This window comes from Neopsephotus bourkii, unplaced genomic scaffold (genome assembly GCF_033783945.1).
Source record: "Neopsephotus bourkii isolate Nb327-2 ecotype Australia unplaced genomic scaffold, CSIRO-AGI_Nbou_v1 NB_107, whole genome shotgun sequence".
In the NCBI taxonomy this organism is placed as follows: Eukaryota; Metazoa; Chordata; class Aves; order Psittaciformes; family Psittacidae; genus Neopsephotus; species Neopsephotus bourkii.
Window position 1 is genome coordinate 1,779,852 of NW_026900624.1, and position 21,843 is coordinate 1,801,694.

Genomic DNA, 21,843 nt, shown 5'->3' on the forward strand with positions numbered 1-21,843 from the left:
GGAAGCTCTTCGCTGCCGTTCTTGCCCGGGGGGCACTGGCCGCCGCGCTCCCTCTCCTGCCCGCCTGGCACGCAGGTGAGCGCACAAGGAGGGGGACATCGGTCCTGCCTTCGGCGGCGGGGGAACCGGCTGCAGTCCCCGCGGGTGCTGCCCCATCCGAGCTGTGGGGCTGTACTTACCCTGGGGTGTCGGAGCCTTCCCGGCAGGGTAAATGTGGATGGGGTCCTGCAGGTGTTTCCTTCCCGCCGCTGTCTTTGTTTATGTGTTTTCAGCGGTGGATGCTTATGTCGTCTCCTTTGGCATGAGCAGCAGATCTGGCTCATCACAGCCCTTGGTGTGGCTGGGGGCACAACCGCCGGGTTTGGGCCTCTCTGCTGGGGCACATCGGCTGCTCAGCTGCACTTTTCTTCCCCGCTAAGCCTTGTTTTGTCGACAAGTTGCAGAAAAAAGTTCGTAAGTTTTGCATTCCTAAGTGGTGCCGTTTAAATCCCTCTCTGATGGGCCAGGAGACCGTTTTGGATTGCTTTGGGTTCAGACATTTTAGTGTTACAGTGAAGCAATTTGTAACTCAAATGTTTAATCGCGTTTCCAATACATAGGTTTATTCACACACACATACAAACCCCAAACAAACAAAAAACCCCAATACAAACGAAAAATGTGAACTGGCCCCATTAATCTTGCCATGGAAAATACCGTGAAAAATAGTTATGCTTGGAGCGTAGTTTTTTGCATAGGTTTCAGCTGGAGTGATGTGTCCTGCTTTGCAGGTGATGTTCTAGAAGGAGGAATGTAAATGAGTAGAGGGAAGAATTACTGACAGTTACGTTACCCCATCCAGCATTTTCATTCTGTAAGCAGTTATCTTGCTTTTCTCCTGGCTTATTTTCAGTGGTATTATTTAGAAATAATGACAATCTATCCTAAAGTAGGTGCAAAAAATAAGCTTTTTCTAAAAATGATTGCAAAAATTCCACAGCCTCCCCCCTGCCAATTCAAACCTACCAGCTGCAGAAAGGAGGAACTAAAATCCTAATGTACAATGAGGGATTTTAGATTTTGAGATGTTCATGGCAGCAGTTACAGTGTCTTAGTTTGCTGTTTGTTCCTTTTGTCCTGGTTCTGCCTTTAAGTCAAGATGCTTATACTGTGATTGTAACAGTGAGTACCCAAATTAGAGAATCATAGAACCATAGAATGGTCAGGGTTGGAAAGGACCTTAAGATCGCCTAGTTCCAGTACCTCTGCCATGGGCAGGGATGACTCACCTTGGACCATGTCCACCAAGGCTCTCTGCAGCATGGCCTTGAACACTGCCAGGGATGGAGCGTTCACCACTTCTTTGGGCAGCCTGTTCCAGTGCCTGATCATCCTCACAGGGAAGAACTTCTTCCTTTTATCTAACTTGCATCTTCTTGATATCTAATTCATAAAATGATACACTCAGGTACAGTTTAGAAGCATTCAGTATTTTGTAAACTGCTATTTATGTTACAGTTCCAACCCATGTATTTGGAAGTCGAGATGACTATGAAAAATTTGGGGGTTTATATTTTCTTTCCAGAAGCTGTTAATAGTTAACAAAGCCATGGTTTTAGTTAGCATTTTTACTTACATTTTTACAAGAATTTAGGTCGTGTTATGTTTTGTTTCTAATGCAGGAAATCAACTCAAGAAGATGAAGCCTAATAAAGGAAAGATGTGCAGTAGAGAGAGAGACTATATGTACAAATTCACTGCTGGAAATCAACATTTAGTGCTTACCGTGCCTCTCAAATTCCCTGTGCAAGAGAATATTAGTCATTTGCATGGACGTCTAATGCTGCTGCACAATTTGCCATGCTTTATAGAAAATGGTAAGAATTGATTTCTTAAATTAATGTCATATGTCCATGTCCACAAGTGTCTTACAACATACTTTAAGAAACCCAAAGAAGGGTGCTTGTTAGAACAGTCTTAAAAAATTTGTTTTTAAGACAATAAAACATTACTGTCAGTAGTAGCAAGTAAGGTACCCACGTAAAAGGTTTTCAGAAAAACTTTATTTGTCTGTTTCCCAGATGGTTACTGATACTTCTACTGGCATGTTTTCTTGATGGGGCATTCTTTTCTTGTTGTAATAGACCTGAAGCAATCTCTTCAGAAGTTTGTAGAAGAGGAAACTATAAAAGATTATGATAGAGAAGCTGAAATGGCTCTGGAAGCAGTGAAATCGGGAAAAGTAGATATAAACCAGCTGGCAGATACTTGGGCTAAAGCTTATAAAGAGGTAAGATTAAGGCTGAAAAGTTAATATTCAGGACTTGCTTTGTGAGAGTGTGTATGCATGTACAGACAATTACATCTGTGAAGATGCAAAATTACAGTGAAATTTACTGGTCAATTCTTGCAATTTTCTTTTTTATCTGAAAGTGATCAGGTTTTTCTTGAATTTAGTAGAGACAGAATTTAGTAGTGATCAGGTATTTCTTGAATTCAGAAGAGACAGAAAATTGACAGGTAAATAGCTAGTAATAGTCAAACAAAAATAGGTGTAATGGCTATAATGCATTAGAATCGAAGCAAGAGATAGTAAATTAGCACTCCTGTCCTGGATCTTAGTAGTGACAATCAAGTCTCCAAAGAAATAGTATGTACTTGGGGGATACTCTTTAGCTCATTTTCTGTGTTCATGTAGCTATTTTACATTTTAGCTGGTGTAATGCATCCAGTTTTGCATGTGTTCTTCAAAACAGAAGAATGCAAAAGAACCGGAGGAGTTCTAGCAAAGAGGAAAAAAAAACCCCAAAATGACAAACTGCGGCATTTGAGGAAAAGTTTATGGGAATTGAATTTGCTTCATGCAGTGTAGAAGAATGTTGTGAAAAAATCTGAAAAATTCTTCTATTATAAAAATATTTGGAAGCAAATCATCTGTCTTAAAGAATGTCAACAAAGCTAAGTTAGCTTAACAAAAATCTGTATTGGGTGAGCATAGGAATGTGATAGAACATTTGAAAGAATTTGCTATCTTCTCTGCTAGTGGTCTCTACGAATAGGTTGGCCTGAGTGCAAGGGTTAGGATTAGATCATTTGTTGACATTTCTAACCTGCACATCAATGATATAATCTCAATTCATGATGGTGGAAATGATTACGAATGTAAGGAGTTTTCCAGTAAAAAGGAGCTTGAAAAACTGGAATCCTTGGGCCATTCTTTGTGCAATAAAACCCAGCTTTTCTTAAATCAGTGTTGCTGATCAAATTCTAGTGATGTCAGAGGTTAGTCAGCCTTTCTAGAAAAACATTTTTGTTTGCACAGCTGGTGTTTTGGACCCTATCTGAAATTCATCAACTGCAAATATTGTTATAGATACTGTTCTTTCCAATTGGGGATGGCTGAAAATTGGCAGTTCCTCATTGTAGTCAAAACCTTAATGTTTCTGTTGTTAGTTGCTTTGAAAGAGGCTATGGGAAGGGAAAAAAAAGTTAAAACATTTTTTAAAATTGAGCTATCTATATTCTAAAACAGAATATTCAAATAATATAATATTAAAGCAAAAATTATTTTTTTTGATAAGATAATTTTCGTATGTTTAAGGTTCAGCAACAGTGTGAATGCCCAGTTGGTTTTGCCCCAACATTGTGAGGGATCCTTACATGTCCTAAAAGGTACCATATGCTTTAAAATGCCTTTTATCATTTTTAGACAACCTTAGAATATGCAAAACCTGAAGAAACCAGCTGGGATGAAGATTTTGCAGATGTTTATCATGATCTGATACATTCTCCAGCTTCTGAAATGCTGTTAAACCTGGAACACAATTATTTTGTTAGCATCTCAGAATTAATAAGTGAAAGAGATGTGGAACTGAAAAAACTTCGGGAAAGGTATTCCATTTTTATTTTTTTTTTCCTCTCTTAATAAATAGTGGTGCATGCCACTGGGTGTATACAACTTGTAGACAATGTGTGTCAACTTGTATTTGTCTGCGTAGGCCCTATTTAGTTTAAGGTTTCCCTCTTTAAAGTTGTATAATACTTAGCCTTATACTGTTAGGGTCCGCTATATTACTTTCTCCTCAGACACTGAAAATAATAAAAGCTAAGGCCATCAAAGTAATAGAAAGTTTGATGTCCATTGTTCTATCCACATTTTAACTGGTATAGCAACATAAAGTGCTTAGGATATCTAGAAAATCAAGGCCAGGTTGGACAGGGCCTTGGGTGACATGGTCTAGCGTGAGGCGGCCCATGGCAGGGGAGTTAATACTAGATGGTCTTAGAGTCCTTTCCAACCCTAATCACTCTATGATTTATGAAAATAAAGGATATGAAAAGATGAGCATAGACTTGAACCAACTTTAAATCAGAAAATTTTGAATTTGTAATTTAGGAAAGTCCTCTGTGGGATCCAACGTTTCCGAATAAACTTGCATAACTGCATGTGGCTGCTTTGTCCACAAGAGGGAACACGTACAATACTGTAGATACTAAATACTGTAGATGCTTGTGAAGTGCCAGGATATTCTGAAGTAGGTCTGTTTTAGCATTCAGTGTGGCAGCATGACTCTTGAATTGTGTGTGTTTAAGCTCACATTATACAATGCATATCTGTTTATATAGTTTATTATAGACTGAGCTGTACATATTTCTAATTTGGGTATAGATGTTGCTGATAACATGTTAGCAATCCATTTTGGCTCTTCTCAAGTAGTATATAGAAGAAAGAGAAGTTAATCCCAAGAGCATTAATGTTGCAGAGTTCTGGTGTGGTATAGCTGTGCATTGATTCTGGTGGAATTTGTCATATCCATTTGTCATAATCAAGGCACTCCATATGTTGGTGGCAGCTGAGACTATCCCAGATAAGTGTAGGTGTGTTGTTTACACAGGAGCTGACTTGGAATCCCTGACCCTCAACCCAAATTTATTTTGGGGATATTCATTACTAAATCAGTGCTAGGGAATTCAGTTCCTTGCTGAAGAAAGATGAATGTGAAAGATTAAGTGAAGCCAGGGATTAAGAAGACTAAGGAGGGATGAGGTATTGGATGAATTGATGATAGCAGGACAGCCATTTAACTCCAGGTCCTCATGTTGACCATAGTTTGAGCTGGAAGCTCATCTGACTGTTAAAAATGGTTATGTTTAACCTACTTCCTGGTGTTTACCTGTCTGGATCAACTGTGGTGTGGTTGGGTGGGAGGAAGGCAAGGGACTGAACAGGTCCATTTCAAAACCTCTTCTAATAATAAGGATAGTGAATTAGATGCTGTATTAGAGTATCTGGAGATACTGTTGTACCTTCTTTAGAGCAACTGTGAGGGCAGACTTTAAATATATGAATTCCAATTCCAAAATGAGCAGATGGACAAAGTAGTGTATGACATAGCTTTCAGCTGTGCATTCAGTTGTATCTTTGCTTGTGATGAGCATTGACCAGCTCACTGATACAACTGATCATTGTATCACTGACTTTATGATAGCTGTTTGTCCTGGGTTCAGCAGTAGCAGTCATTTTTTCTCCTTCTTAGTAGCTGGTGCAGCGCTGTGTTTTTTACTTTCAGCCTGGGAACAGTGCTGATAACACCGATGTTTTTAGTTACTGCTCAAATGTTTAGTCTCACCAAGGACTTTCTGAGTCTCATCCTCTGCCAGGGAGGGGGGGAAGCTGGGAGGAAGCAGAGACAGGACACCTGACCCAAACTAGCCAAAGAGGTATTCCATACCACAGCACGTCATGCCCAGGATGTAAACTGAGAATTATGCGGAAGGGCTAGTTCACTGCTTGGTCGGGCTGGGTATCAGTCAGTGGGTGGTACTGTATTCTCTTCCCTTGTTATTTCCCTTCTCATTATTATTATTGGTGGTAGCAGCAGTGGTTTGTGTTATACCTTACTGGACTGCTCTTATCTCAACCCTGGGAGTTACATTCTTTCCAGTCTCCTCCCCATCCCTCCGGGAGAGGGGGGAGGAAAGGATAGGGGGGAGTGAGCGAGGACTGCGTGGCTGATTTACGACTGAGCTTAAACCCCGACACTGTTGTTTTGCCTTTTTTTTTGTTTGTTTGTTTTAATTGCAAATCTATTTTTGCTTCGATTTCAGACAAGGAGCTGAAATGGATAAGGTCATGCAGGAGCTAGGGAAATCGCTAACAGACCAAGATGTAAATTCATTAGCAGCTCAGCATTTTGAATCTCAGCAGGTAAACTGACTTCAGTGAAGTAGAATATGAATGTCAAGCCAATACTAGTTTAAAAAGACAACACAAACTACTCAAATTATCACTGTCATCTTGTTAGGATTTGGAGAACAAGTGGACCAATGAATTAAAACAGTCTACTGCCATCCAGAAGCAGGAATATCAGGAATGGGTGATAAAGCTTCATCAGGACCTAAAGAATCCCAACAACAGCACAGTCAGGTATTTAATTCCTCTGTGATGCTTACTTCCATCTCTAATAGTTCAAAGTACTTGTTTTTACATAATCTTTATTACATGTTAGCCATTTAAGTAGGACAGTTGAAGCAAAAGGACTGCTAAAGGTCCAGAGGCAAGGACCTCTAAGAGAGAGTGAGGATGTGAGGATGTTTTGGTGTCATAATCTTGGATGCTCATAATAGGTGTGAAGTGATAGTGTTTTAATCATTGTACCTGGTATCGGAAATATTTCCAGCTAGTTTGAATACAGTGGAGTGTTTGATTTTGCTTGGTTTGATTTTTATTTTTTTTTAATCTGTTTTTTTTAGCATCCTGTTTTGTATATGGGTCAAAATAGAAATGTTTTGTGTTGTAACTTCATAAATAAGGTTTTGGCTATGATAAATAAGCTGAGAAGAATGTTTTGTTTTGTTGTGTTTCTTTTTCTTTCTTTGTTATTATCTTATAAATAGGTATAGTGATTAGTTTTTATTTCTCAATCTCAAAATGCTTTGTAATTATTTAGGTAAATCTAATGGTGGAGTTAGCTCTTTCTGCTGGTAAGCACCTAGAATATTACATGCCAGAAAGGCAAAAGCTCAGATAAGTGGAGTTCATGCCGATAGGTTTGGTCCCTTGGCTTCTACAGACTAGCCAAGAAAACTTTGTATAGCTTTCACAAGATATTGTTGGGTTGAACAAAAATTACTGCAAACTTTTCGGTACATTTTTCATTATTTTAGTGATGAAATTAATATTCAGCCCAGCCAACTGAGAGAATCTGTAGAAGGAAACGGAAGAATTTATGAAGAGCAGAGGCTGTTAGAAGAAAGCTTTACTATTCACTTGGGTAAGTAAACTGACACCAAAATGAAACATCATGACAAATGCTAATAAATAATGTATCTAAACCTTGTATTATTTACAGTATGACATGTATTATTAACCATGAATGTGCATAATATATACAAAAGAAACTGTAATTGTTCTGTATGTGAAAGCTGTATGGTGAAAGCTGTATCAAATAGTATCTAACTACCTGAGATATACTTAATGGTGAGCTTTCTAGGAGCAAGTTTTTATCCACCCTTGCAAGGTTCACTAATATCAAAACTTATAGTGGTTAAAAATTGTATTTTAAGTATTCTTATGTTTGGTAAGCAAATGCTGGTATTAGGTTCAATTCCCATGATCAATTAACAGAAAAATAGATACTTAAAGTTTTTGCTTTTTGTTTATGCAGTAGAGACTTCTTATGCTGTCTGTTTTGACTGCATTAGTATTTCATCCATAGCCTTATAATAGCGAACGAGGCCTTACTTGTGACAGCATGTGAAAATACTGCATTTTCACTCTTACTTTGTAAGTTGCTGGTATGTATGTAAAACAGAATATAGGGTTGAAAACTTTATTTGAGTATTATTGATTGTATTTCCCTTATAGATCTTTATCAGAAAACTTAAGGAAGCACTTTAATCCCTTGCATTTCAATAACAATCCCAATTTGCCTTTCACTGTATGTATTCAAATCATTGATACTCCCTACAGGAGCTCAGTTGAAGACCATGCATAACTTGAGATTACTGAGAGCTGATATGCTAGATTTCTGTAAACATAAGCGCAATCATCGAAGTGGAGTAAAACTTCACAGACTTCAAACTGCAATGTCTCTCTATTCAGCTTCTCTCTGTGGACTGGTTTTGTTGGTAGATAACCGTATCAGTTCATACAGTGGCATCAAAAGAGGTGAGTCCTCTAATGGGGTGTATCGTGTCAGTAAAAACAAATGTCACTCAAACTTGCTGTCACAAAAAATATTTCCTGTAGAATTAAAATTTAATGGAGATCCGAATGTTTTGGACATGGTATTGCAAAAGGGTGACAAATGCAAAAAGAGATACGGGTAAGGATGGGGGACAGAATTGTGCTCTGATATGCTAATCTCTCACCTCTTTCCTAAGGTTTTTGTTCGAGTAAGGAACATGTTGAAATGAACACTTCAGGGTTGATTTCCTTGCACTAGCCAGAAACAGTTCCCATTCCTAAAAGGCTCTTTAAGAGATAAATACATTAGGGGTCTCAAAGGTTCATAAAATTGCTATATAGATGACTTTTAAATAATTCATTAATGCTGTTGTTTAAATAGAGATGCCATGGCTTGTGCACTCTAAATTTCTGGATTGCAAAAGCATAGAAACAATTTTCTGCTTCTGTTTTAAGGCTGGGGAAAAATACAAACCTAATAGCCTTTATTTTGTGATGGGCTAGAAGCAACCTCAGATCTTGATGAGATTTTCAAAGGTCTGGCAAACATTTTGATGCTGCATCTTAGGTAAATCTGTTATCCAAAAATGGTTCCATTTGTATACCATGTGAGGCAAGACTGAAAACTCTGACTGCAACATTTTCTGTTATGTCCTACAATGTGTAAATGGCAACTAACAAAATATGCCTTTGAAACCAGATTTGTACACATCTCTACAAAATAGCCTTGAACAGAAAGTTGAACTTAGGTGTGAACTTTCAACATGCTGATTTCGTTCAGACTATTTTTTCTAAGCTAGATGAATAGTTTCTTCACAGACTTCATGCATTGCCTCACTCAAGTCTCTTACATTAGGTCTTTGTAAGGCTACTGTTGCTTGGGTTTTGAGTAGGTGTAGCACACTCAGACAAACAATAAACTAAAATGAAAGTTAATTTAAATACAAGAGAGATTTCTTTGTTTCAAATAAAATGTCTTGTGACCTTGTTTTATCTGGGTAAACACAGAAGACACAATCTTTTGGAATATGAGCTCTTTCTCCCTTGGTTTTGAACACCAGAATTTAATAAGTCTATTTTGAAAATAGATTTTGTGGTGGAGATTTAATGTAAAAATATACATTAAGAACTTTAAGGAGGATTAGAACAGGTACCTCAAAACAGGAAGTAGAAGTCACTTAGTATAGTCTAGCTCCTTGCTAATAGCTTAGTTTGGCTCCATTGACTTGCTTGGAGAGAAGGCTGGGCATTAGGGTAAGGAGCTTAGAATACTAGTTACAGGGGCAGTATTTTATGATCCTCATTATCAGTAAAATATTTCCAAGTCTGACATAATGCTCACTTACCAGGAAAATGAACTTTCAGTTCTTTTTGGCTGATGACACTTTTCTTCAGCTTTCAGATCAGTGTTTTGAGAACTAAAATGAAAGAACTGTAATTTCATCTTTACAGATACACTGTTTATGAACTTCATTAATAGCCCTCAGTTTTCAAAAAGCACTTGGAATGCTGTTGTTGCTGTTGGAAGTATCTATTGTGTATCTTTTAATAAACTACCACAGATTGAAGGACTCCTAGTAATAGGGCACCATTTTTAGAGCACATGTACATTTAATGCACATAATAAGTACATATTATTGCTGATGTTTTGGGATTGGGTTTTTCTTTGGGTGATTTTGTTTGAATAGCAACAACACTGCCAACTGTTCTTGGGATTTTGGTGTGTGTGTGTTTGGTGCGGAGTTGTTTTTCTTGATTGGATTTGTTTGTTTGCTTCCCAAAGCAATTAGTTTCTTTCAAAAAATGTTTTGTCTCTGACATACATTTTTTTAGAATTTAAAGAGGAGTATAGCAGGGCTGCTTCTGGTTTTGGGGGGTTGTCTTTGTAGCTGGGCTTGCTTGAGCAAGAGAGCGGGATTATGTAACGTTACTAAACACAGCCTTATGACGTGGATTTTAATCTTACTTTTTTCCTAGATTTTGCAACTGTTTGCCAAGAATGCACAGATTTCCATTTTCCTGGAATTCAAGAACAGCTTGAAATTGTTCAGAAGGTTGTACTTAAGGCCAGAGCACAGCGTAGCAGTAAGTCGAAAAGACATCATGGTCAGTAACAACCGCAATTACTTTCCTTGAAATAGAATTATCGGTCAGCTGAATGTTTATGTTCTGGGCAAGCTGGTTTCCCTTTTTTTTCAGTTACCTTATCTATAAAATGGAATGTTCAAGTTTATTGATAAACTCTGAGAAGTCTGCATGAGATTGTCTTCACAGACACCATGTCCACATGGTGTCTTTTGCTGCCATAACAGAAATACCCTACCAAAAAAACCAAGTGTAAATCCTTAGGTTCTGATCATGCTCTAACAGCATGGGAAGTGATAGGCACAGGACATTGTGCTGTCATCTGCGGTTTAAACTGCCTGCAGCAGTAAGACTTTATCTGACTTTACATTTAATAGAGATAAAATTGCAGAAGAGATTTATGACTTCTTCCTTTCCTTAAAAGTGAGCGCTAAAAACTGAATAATAATTTGACTAAATGTGCATGTTTTTTTAGTGCTGACTAAATCCTTGTGAACGGTTTACTTTGCAGTTGCATTTACAAATGGTTGTGAAATTTTCTGACCATGATTAGTACTTGTACATCATGAAACTTTGTTTTTTCTTGCAGAGAACTACTTATTTGATTTAAATACATCAGTAACATGAATAGATATGTAAGAGTACATAGAGAAAAACAAGTTTTCTTTGGATCCTGCATATTGGTGTAGTCTTGAGCAAAATCCTGAGAGCTGGTTTTATATTGCTAATTTATGTAAATATCTCTAAATTTATGTCTTGTAATACTAGGAACAAATTTGCTTTAAATAGTTACGTTATTTCAAAAGCAATAGCAAGGTACTATGCAGTTGTGGGACAATTTGGAAAGGTTCATTTTATGTCTGAGAATACTATGTTTTCCTCTGTCCAGATGAAGTGTTACTGTAAGATGATTAAGTAAGAAAGCTTATGGTTTGAGATAAGATACAATTCAGTGCCTACTGAAGACAGAAAAACCACTTCCTGTCCTTCTCCTTGCTTTTGGAGGACTTTATGGTAACTTTATAGTAAAAATTCAAGCCAGGTATCATCTTAATACGTCAAACTTTCATGGCAAAGCATAACTAATAGCTATGTTTAATATTTGTGATATATATTTATATACAGAAAACAAAAGTAGTGGAAGCGAAGATAAATTAAAGAATATAGAACGAAACCAGTCAAACATTTTGCCGGGTGAGTTCTGTTGCATTTCCCCCCTCTTCTTAAAGCAAATCATGTTTTATAGATGCACATTTTTAGCTCTAAAGTCAGAACATAAATTATAAACTAAACCCAAGTTGACCTCAATTAGAGGAGAAGGATGTTCTTGTGGCTAAGGCAGAGAACTGGGTGTCAGGACATCTGGTTTCTATTCCCAGCTTTGCCACTGCATCATGTGACTTGGGGCAAATCATTTAACTTCTGTATGGGAAAAGGTAAAACTTAAATACTAGCAACTAATTTTATTTTTTTTAATAATTATATACATGTCACTGTTGTGATAGAGCAAAACATTTTAGAATGTATTTTTTGAACCTTGAGAAGTATGAATCCGTTCCTATCAGACAAAGTGTCTTCTGTATATACTGTAATTTTTATTAAGGAAAGTTTCTGTGGCATTTGAAGATGAAAACACAGTTGGGAGGGGGGAAGGAGTTAAATCCATACGACTCAAGGTTGAGTAAGAGGGCTTAAAATTGCTTTCATGATTGTTTTGGATCTTCTTGGTATAAGGGGATTATAAATCAACTTGGGTCCTTAACAGATAAACTAGGGTGAATACTGCTGTAGTGGCTTGTGTATTTCTACTTTTAGTTGGGTCATTGCTTTGGATTACTATGTCCTTAGCTGTGGTCAGAAAGGAGTACATAGCTATTCTTCAGCAGTCCCAATACAAAGGCAGTATCTTAAATGACCAGTGAGAAGGGGTTTGAAGAAAGATGTTTATCTGTGTAGGGATATTGTGTAACTACTTTTTCGATCTCTAGCAGAAGGGTAAGATGGAGATCTGCATTTCACTGCCCCTTACTCTTCCTCTACCTGTAGTAAATGAATACCAAGTGTAAAAATACCCCAGTGAGGTATCTTGGTAACTCTTTTGAAAGTCTAACTAATCTTCCCATTCCTATGAATTATTTTGAATTCTAATGATCAGTGATACCTTTGTCTTCTAGGACATATCTCATATGTTATATAACATGCTATCTTTTTCTGCAGAGTTTTTGCATCCTTTATTTTAACCCATCCTTTTTTGGTGTTTCCGCCTCCCACATCTGTCTGCAATTCAGTACTTACATTATATATTTTGAGTATTACACCTCCTCTGTGTTTGTTTTTCTGTTTCATACTATATATAGATCATATCCGCCTGTACTGGCACTGTTACGTCTCACTACACCAGGTGTCCATGATGCCAGTGAAATCCATCAAAGCAGGAAAGTGAGTGTAGGGTATGTTATAGAACAATGATATTCCAGGGGATTCTTAGATCATAGAATCATAGAATGGTTAGGGTTGGAAAGGACCTTAAGATCATCAAGTTCCAACCCCTCTGCCATGGGCAGGGACACCTTGCTCTAAACCATATCACCCAAGGCCTCGTCCAGGACTTGAGCACTGCCAGGGATGGAGCATTCACAACCTCCTTGGGCAACCTATTCCAGTGCCTCACCACCCTAACAGGAAAGAATTTCCTCCTTATACCCAATCTAAACTTCCCCTGTTTTAACCCATTACCCCTTGTCCTATCACTACAGTCCCTAATGAAGAGTCCATCCCCAGCATCCCTGTATGCCCCCTTCAGATACTGGAAGGCTGCTATGAGGTCTATGCACATACCCTATTTAATACTGTGTACTGGCTAATGCACATACCCTATTTAATACTGTGTACTGGCTGAAATATCCAAAGAAATCACCCTTCATGCCATGCAGTAGGAACAGATGCAGTTCTAAGAGATGACATAAATTGTGAAAGGGCTAGTTGGTTTCTAACTTTTTTAATCTTCTTATTTATGTGTTACGATCTCTGTTGTGTATTTGTATTTCCCTTTTGTCTTAATTGACCCTATCCTTACATTGTCTCACAATTGTTTTTCAGTATAGATCACTACCATATCATCTTGCTTTCCTGGTTTATATTATTCTGCAGGAGAATTCTACATCACACGCCATTCAAACCTTTCTGAAATTCATGTTGCTTTTCATCTCTGTGTGGATGATAATGTAAGATCCAGTAACGTAACTGCTCGGGATCCTGCAATCATGGGACTCAGAAACATTCTCAAAGTCTGCTGCACACACGACATTACTACCATTAGTATTCCTCTCCTATTGGTGCATGATATGTCAGAAGTAAGTAAATATAAGGATTTAACTTGGCTTTATCTTGTAGGATGCAACAAAAGTGATTTTCGAAAAGGGTATGTTTCATGCCAGTTTAAGCCACATGGGACAGTTTATGTCAGTCACATGCTCCTGCCACATCATTGCACTGGCTCCTGTCACATCATTATGTTGACACTCATTTATATGGTGACCCAAATTAAGAACTGAACCGGTTACAAGCACTTCAGCCAGCTGAATGACTTTGGCTTTTTATTCCCACCCCTCATTTTGGACACTTTGCTTCCTTGATCCAGCTCATTGCAAACTTGTACTATTGAAGGATGGAACTACTAGAAGTCTTCTGGCAACATCTCTTGCTTAGAAAGTGTACCTCCAGAGTCACTGATGCAGTAGTGATACCAGCTCCCCAGTTTTAATTGTTGCTAGCTAGAATCCCTTAAACTAAGCTTTATGAGAAGGAGAACTAGCAAAGCTGACCTTAGAGTTCTGTATCCCTAAATAGCACTCTTTACCATCTCAACCTTATGCAGCAGCAATTGAATTTCACCTATGCTCTGAACTGTGGTCTTCACTGCCTAATCACTTGCATCCTTAATTTCTGGCCCTACTTTCTCTTTTAAGTCCCCCAAACATCAGCTGGGCTAGAAGCAGCGTATTGCTAATGCTCTTTGTGGATACGAGTGTGCTTCCTTGTGCTGACTTTTCGTATTTACTTCTTCAGCGGACACTAAAGTACAACGTAAGCGTCTCTTATTTAACTTTGTACTTTGTACTTTGTAACTTTGAACAGTGCATATTACATTAATACCATTGACACTCTCTGCACTGTCACATGTGGCTGACAAGATACTAGCGGAGATGAAAAGGGGATGGAGAGGCAGGGTGAGAAGCAGTAGACAAACACTGCAGCCATATGCCTCACCTCAGGAGGTGGAAAGACTATAAACTTCAAAAAATGAGAAAAACAAGATAATACTGCCATTACTGTAACCTTGTATGTGTAATTATAGTCTGTTGTGGGTTTTTCTTAAGTAACCCTTTGATTTTTTTCAGTTATAAATTTCAATACTGCCTTTTCTTCTTTGAAAGTGCCTGGCTCACAGCAAAGTAAAGGATCGTGATAAAGGATTACCTTTAACAGTGACTTTTTTTATAGGGGAAACTTGATTCGAACGCAGTGTAAAAGTGGCCCCCTTTCAAGATCTTTGCAGGATCTGTTAATGTGACAGTACAAGCAGTGCAGAAGTTAAAAATGTCTAATCTGAAACTTCTGAAGGATATACTTCCATACATAAAAGTAGACTTTTAGGAACTGATGATACTGTTTCTGAAATTTTTATCTCTGAAGTCATATCAAGACTTTTTGAGGGGGCACGAATACAAATAATCAACTTGCAGGACAGCAGCCTGGGTTACTCGTGGGACCCAGTTACTGTGTTTCATAAATTTATTCCTTTTTTCTTAATTGTGTTGCCATCTGACTATATTCTTTTCTTTTTTCTTTAAATCTGGTTAGTTTTAGCTTTTCATTTGCATAGCTGTATTTTAACGTGCAAATAAAACACACCACCACCTGTTCAGTGTACTTTGGCAGTGTTTTGTTGCTGGGATGTCTGAAACTGAGGAATTAGCTTCATGCCTAGTGCTGGATTCTTGCAGGGTCCTGGCAAAAGAGTTTTATATTTTATATTAAGTTTTAAGTCTTTACAGAGTAAGCAGAAAGTGATCTGTATTGTAAGTGTATGCTTAGCCAAAACTGTACTGTGTGAAATGTATTAGCAGTATTGCTTATTACAGTGCTTTGCAGCTGGCTGACCTAATTTGAAACACACACATATGTAACATGTTGTTGAGGGAAAAGTGAATAATAGCAGATTTCTGAAAGTTAACCTGAACTTGATGCCTTCAGCAGCCCCGGTTTTGAATCTGTGTTTACCACCTACATGAGAACATTTTTGTAAAGTGGTTTACCAGGAGCACAGCTGCAGAGATGTTTGCATGCTTCACTGTGACAGGCATTCATCATGACTTTTCTTTATGCTTTTCCCAGAGATTTTCGTCTTTTATGGATGGAACCATAGTGTTTATATCCTCACAGAAGTAATGAAGTCATTAGATTTTGTTATTTCTATGAAGAAAAAAAAAGGAATTCTGTTTTCCTTAGTTTTTCTTATGATGAGAACAACAAAATCAAATTCATCTGTTCTGATCATTAAGTTAAATGAAGGGAAGAAACTGGGTTTGATACTTGGCAAAGGCAAAAGCAGACAAGTTCAAATTCAGGCAAATTAGATGTTACTGTTTGCTCACTGTTCTGAACCTGATATAAACTAATACATAAACTGAGAATAAAATGGCTCTCATAGCATTTTTAGCAATGCCATGCTGCTAGAGCTGGCACACTTCTTTGGTAGTTTCAACATAGGAGCTGTTGCTGCTGTCCTCACAGCAGCACTGGGAGAAACATGTCTCTACTACCATAACAAAAATGTTTGGGGGGGTGAAAGTACAAATTAAAGAGGTATAACTGTTAAATATTTATGAACATGATTTATGTATACAAAGAAATTATTGATGGGTGTATTAACCTCAAATACTTGTCTGAGTTTCCTGCCTTTAATTGTATAGCTGCTTATATAGGATTTACATGGATGTACTTTGAATAAACGTCTTACTAATTCTTAACTTACTAAATTAAACATTGAAATTTGTTTTGAAATCTTCATCCCACATGGCACTTACAGACTTCAGCATTTTCATTACCTGGTTATGATGTCATCTGCAAAGGCATGAAACCCTTAGCTTAGTAAAAGTGGCAACCCCATATAGAAAGTCTGTCATAAATTTGTTTGCATCAGAAGGTTTGCAGCACATTTTCCAAGTTGGTGGAGATTTCTCTCTTGGTCTTCCTGCCCCCTTTTTTTTGTTTGTTTTTTAATAAGTGGAAGAAATCTGATAGAAAATAATTGCATGCTAAGGAGTGATGTGGTTTCTGCTAGTGAACAAACCCAGGAGTCCCAGGTGTTCTTGTTTTTTTTTTACTCTCTTGAATGTTATTAACCAAAAGTCACTTTAGGAGATGGGGTGTTTGTTCCCCACCCCTTCCCCCCCATCTCCTGCACTGTATGTTGAATTGGTACGTAACTGACCCTTTACCATTTCCACAACCCTTACTTAGTTTGCGTCTAGGGAAGAATCCTGACAGTGTGGCAAAACCCTGAGAACTTAGGTTTTTAAAGATGGATTAGAATTGAATCACTACTGTGTCATTTTCAGTTCTTGTGGCTTGCATGGAGTAGCATTCTGTATTCAACCTGTTATTTCCATAAGTGCCCACAAAACTTATGTTCCTCTGAAATAGTCCAAGGGATAATGTCACATCCTGCTGTTTCAATCAGTCCTTTAAAGGCTTAGTTCCCTTTACTGATTACGCAAGGAACTTCTGAGTTGCCTTCAGAGCAACAGGACCTTTCTTTTTAGACGCTGTTTTTTTTTTTTTATCTAAGCCAAAACAGTGATCAGAACTAACAATGAATGCCTACATTACTTGTGACACATAGGCACATAAGTTATAGCAAAGACCAAGAATCAAGTATTTTTTCAGAAAGCTTAGAAATGAAGGAAAAAAAAAATGTCCAACAACATTTGTGTGATTACTCTGTTGTATACCCTAAAAACATCATCTACTGATGCATTGATTTACATAATAAAAGCAAGACTTCTGGAAAGATATTTTTAGTTTATGCTGGTTTTAACATAGCGCAAGAGGCTCTCTCATTTAAGTAGGAACTTTGTCTTTCAGAGTTTAGTACAGCCATATTCAGTGTACTGTTTGGGGGTCATTGGTTGGCATTCTTGGATAATCTTGCTTCTCAAATAACTTTAATCCTGAAATTAACCTCTTTGATAATGACAGATCGCAAAATAAAGGCTGGCTGTACTGAATGGAAAATTATGTAAGGCTTACGTTTGAAAAGGTGCATAGAATGTTACTTTTGTTTCCACGTCTGTATTCCTGTATTCAGACTAGCAAGTGCTCCTTTTCATGTTGAAGAGTACATCAGAACAAACATAAGCATTCTTTCATTGTGAAGCATTTACACTGACTTTCTCTGGTTAGCAATATTCATCTTAATATAATTGCCTTTGTAACATTCAGACAAAGAATGTTTTAATAAACTAAAGCATTTAAATTATTGCTTAAATTATTTAGACCAGTGCTTGTACCCATATCTTAAGGTAACTTAAACCACTGTGGTTTTCATATCCCATCTTGGTATTTAAGTTAGGTAAGTATTTGCTGTATGTTTATATCTGAAACTCCACCATGAGATGAAGATGAATTCTGTTTGGTTTAACACTTCCCATAAATGTATCTTTAATGGTGAAGGGCTTCTTCCAGTTCTGATATTAGAGAAGATTTTTTTGCTGAAGTTGACAGGTATGCCAGTAAACCTTAAAACAGTCATCAAGAAGAGCTAGGAATTACCAGTTACTTCTGCTAAGGTGTGGTCAGGAATCTATCTTTGGCTGGCTGAGGCATAAATCTGACAGTTATCCATTGGATGTTACACAGTTTTCTGAAGCTCCATAGGGGAATTAAATAACCATATTTCCAATCATATTAATAGTATTATGAACAGTATTTTTCTTCAACATCTCGGCTTAAAAAACACTGGGCTCTCCTCTACCAGTAGGCAGGGGCAGGCTTTTATGGTCACCTATAAGATATATAGGCCTCTTCATGGCTTGTAATGGTGCTTGAATACCTGCTGGGAAAATGGGGTTCTATGGCAAAAATGTGTTATTTTATTGTCTTCACTGCTACTCATGTTGGTTAGATCCATTGAGCATTGAGGCTTTTCATTTATTAATTTTTAGGAAATGACTATTCCATGGTGCTTGAAGAGGGCAGAACTTGTGTTCAAGTGCGTAAAAGGTATGTCAGTGAATGCTTCACACTGTTTTGGGTTTGTTTCTTTTTTTTGTCTATGCTTCATTTGGTCACATCCAGCCTTAGCTGAGGCTGAGTATTTTCAGAAAAAAGTGATTTTTCAATAATTACTGATGGTTAATAAATAATTTTCTCTTAAAATTATTAACTGTCGTAGAATCATAGAATCATAGAAGTCTCAGTCTCAGAGGAAGCAGTCTCAGACACTTAGAATAGAGACTAAAAATGTGAAAATATCTGCAACTTAAACATAGACAGTAGAAGAAAAATCCTTTACTGCTGCTTTGACCTGTCTCTAAAGGAGGGCAAAAGCTGCTGATTCTCTGCAGTATAATTTCCAGTGGCTTTTGTATTTTGTTTGCCTCTATCAATGAAGACTCCCTGCATTTTTCCAAGGCTAGTCTATAGGCTAGTTCATCTCAGTGCTGAGAAGTCCTTGTGACTCAACTTGGTTTTCTGCCTTTCCAAGTGGTCTTACTACTTGCTGCATTCTGTGTGCTGCACTTAAATACTTGAGTCATTTAGAGTATTTAAAATGCTAATACTGTTAATGTTCTTTCTACACCTACTTGAGGAACCTCTTGCTATTGTGACCTTTAGTAATTCACAATGGAGTATCATCCACATAACTATTTTCATTAATCAGGTATTTTTCTAAGTATACCTATTTGCCATGAGTTTGTTCCTTTGGACTTTGTAATTCATTTGTAAGGACATACTAGCACAAAATGCCATGTTATAATTTGATCAGTAAATGAGTGCTGAGCTTTTTCCGTATAAGTAGGTCCAGATAGTCTCTGTTGCTGCCAGATTGCCAGTGTACTTTTGGCAACAGGCTTGTATTTATTAATGTGGATATGGTCACATCAGAGCTAAAGTTCTATTTCTCAGTGAAAGCAAGTCATCGAAAGAACTCATAACACACGTATTTGGAGAAACCTCACACTTCTTCTGGCTAGTACTGTGCTATACATAGGACTGGTTATTCTGGTCTTCAAGGGTATATTGATTTTTCTCCCTAATTCCTCATTAGATTTTCCAGTTAAAGCAGATTTCAGTCAGGAGGTTGGCTAAGTCTCATTTAAGTGCAATTAATGACATTCCCAGTTAAGGCAGTAAAAATCCTAATTGTATGTGAAAAATCCCTTATGGCTTGGTAATGATCTAATTGATGGGGAAGACTGCACATAGTATGAATATTGTTTTATAGGTTTCATGATGGAAATGGCCTCATGGGATGGAGGAATTTCTCGGACTGTACAGTTCTTGGTACCACAGGTAGGTTAAATCAAGTTCATAACCAACCTAGGAGATTGTTGGGAGAAGTTGTTAAATTTCAGCAGATCTAGTTTTTATTTCTTTGCTATCCCCTGCTCTTTTTGTGTGAGCTTATATTAACCACTATGGGTTTGATTCCTTGCCAGTAAAACAAGAATAAGAGGGATTTCTATTTTTTTGGTATCTTCTAAGGATGTTAGATTTTCAAACTGGGAAGTTCACCTTTACAAATCAGGAGTATATCACCTTTGAAAAATATAATCTTTTTGCTGTTACTTACTAGAGATGGCTAAACTAACTTGCGTTAAGGAAGTTTAGGTGTTTGTCAGTCTTACTGCCTAACAACTTGGAAAACTGCAATGCGCTGTGTTCAGTCAGGCTTCCCCGAAGTCATTATTAACTCCAGGTTTTTGAAGGCAGTTGAAATTAAGATTCTGAATTGATTTAATTTGATGTTCTGGCTGATCTTCAGAAACTGGAAGTTTTCCAGAGGTGGCCAGCACCAACTTGTATTTGTTCTAGAAAGTAGTACTGCAATATAAAAATCAGTTATATTAGGAAAGAAAGAGCATGTATTTCTTGATGAAGTAGTAAACTGTTGAGCAGGGAGGAAGCCAAGAATAAACTTGAGTACTGAAGTTGAATCTAATCCTGGAATTCAGAGAGCAGGAGTCCTGTAGATAATAAACAGCATTGTCATGCTGGGCAGAAATAATCAATTACTGGAACAAGAAATCTACTGGAAACAGGTATATCCCAGAAATACATAAACAGTATTTGTAGGTGGGTGTTTTCCTTTTGATTGAGTTAAATAGAATTATAACACATAGCTTCAAAACAGTCTTTATAGTCTTCTGAAAAACAGCAAATCTCTTAAGTATCAAAAACCAAAGAGACTTAATTCTTCCAAGCTACAGCAAAAATGCCAAAGCTTACTGGTGTGTTTTTTTAATATTGTTTTCCAGACAATTTCTGAGGAAATGTTTTACCAACTGAGTAATATGCTTCCACAAATCTTCAGAGTATCCTCTACGTTGACTCTGACCTCTAAGCACTGAATGTTGTGTGGCAGTAAGACGTATCGTGTTGCCACAGGGTGAGATTGCAGAGATTATGGACTGGAATGTCTGTCTTTTGAGGGATGATGACCCTGAAGTGGTATTTGTTGCAACTTCAAAAATCATGACATCATAATAAAAGATAAATGCTGTCTGTACTTGGGTAGTAGCAGTTGCTTTTTGCCTCTTGCTTTGTTGCATCACAGTGTTAATGCTGAATTCCTCAGCTTTATCTGAGAGAATTCAATGTAACCTTGTATGTAAACAACAGAAATACATAGGTGGTGCTCATACTGAAGTAGTAGGAATGGAGAGCTTATGGTAGGAACAGGATCTTTTGGATGGGCTTCAGGCGGCTGGGTTTTGAGAACATTTTCTGAATTTGCTCAGTGACATTTAAGAAAATATGAATGATGTCAGGTGTCTCCTTAGAATAACTGACATAATTTGTCACCATTGTCTTTCCAGCATCAGTGACCACAAAATAAAATCTGTTACAGCCTCATTTCACTGTTACAAAATGAAAGACATGAAACAAATATTTAACCTGTGTTTTGTAAATCACAGAAGTGTTCTTTTGAAAAAAGTAATTCAAAATAATACACCTGTGACAGTAATTGGATTTTTAAATTATTTCTTCCCTTTTTTAGTATGTTACCATTTTGCTTCACATCGACGAGCCTGTTTCATCAACAACTTAATAGGAACACTACTGTGTTCTAGACTCTTGTGCTGGGAGGCTGAAAGCAATCCTGCAGTGCAGAGGCTGGGCACCCAGAAAGCCCTGTGTGAAACTGAGTCGGGCTCACAGTTAAGCACCTGGGGTGTGAAGGTCCCAGGTAGCTTTCTGAAGTCCATAGTTCTGTTAGACAGGAAGCACAGGGATCCTCTCAGAGCTGGCTTTGAATCTGAAATCTCTTTCCATGTATTGCTGAAATTCCCTTGAAAACTGGA

General features: G+C 37.5%; 1 protein-coding gene across 2 annotated transcripts; it reads left to right on the plus strand.

Moving 5' to 3' along the window:
- Window positions 1-54: 54 nt before the first annotated feature.
- Window positions 55-21,047, plus strand: CUNH12orf4 (chromosome unknown C12orf4 homolog). 2 transcript variants are annotated; one of them, XM_061357800.1, is made up of 14 exons: window positions 55-453; window positions 1,662-1,856; window positions 2,124-2,269; window positions 3,689-3,870; window positions 6,088-6,187; window positions 6,285-6,406; window positions 7,147-7,253; window positions 7,952-8,149; window positions 10,145-10,252; window positions 11,378-11,446; window positions 13,403-13,605; window positions 18,481-18,538; window positions 19,764-19,831; window positions 20,797-21,047. In XM_061357800.1, exons 2-14 carry the CDS (start codon window positions 1,679-1,681, stop codon window positions 20,887-20,889), a joined length of 1,632 nt encoding a protein of 543 aa, XP_061213784.1. In that variant the 5' UTR covers window positions 55-453; window positions 1,662-1,678; the 3' UTR covers window positions 20,890-21,047. The 2 variants fall into 2 exon arrangements, with proteins under 2 accessions (XP_061213784.1, XP_061213775.1); XM_061357791.1 differs by having other exon boundaries at window positions 56-453; window positions 10,145-10,273.
- The last annotated feature ends 796 nt before the right edge of the window (window positions 21,048-21,843 follow it).

Bases quoted from the DNA above. Each gene is read 5' to 3' on its own strand.
- CUNH12orf4 (XM_061357791.1), top strand. From the start codon at position 1,679: ATGAAGCCTAATAAAGGAAAGATGTGCAGTAGAGAGAGAGACTATATG. The intron at 2,270-3,688 runs GTAAGATTAAGG...TATCATTTTTAG, and splicing joins GGGCTAAAGCTTATAAAGAG to ACAACCTTAGAATATGCAAA. The intron at 10,274-11,377 runs GTCAGTAACAAC...ATTTATATACAG, and splicing joins TAAGTCGAAAAGACATCATG to AAAACAAAAGTAGTGGAAGC.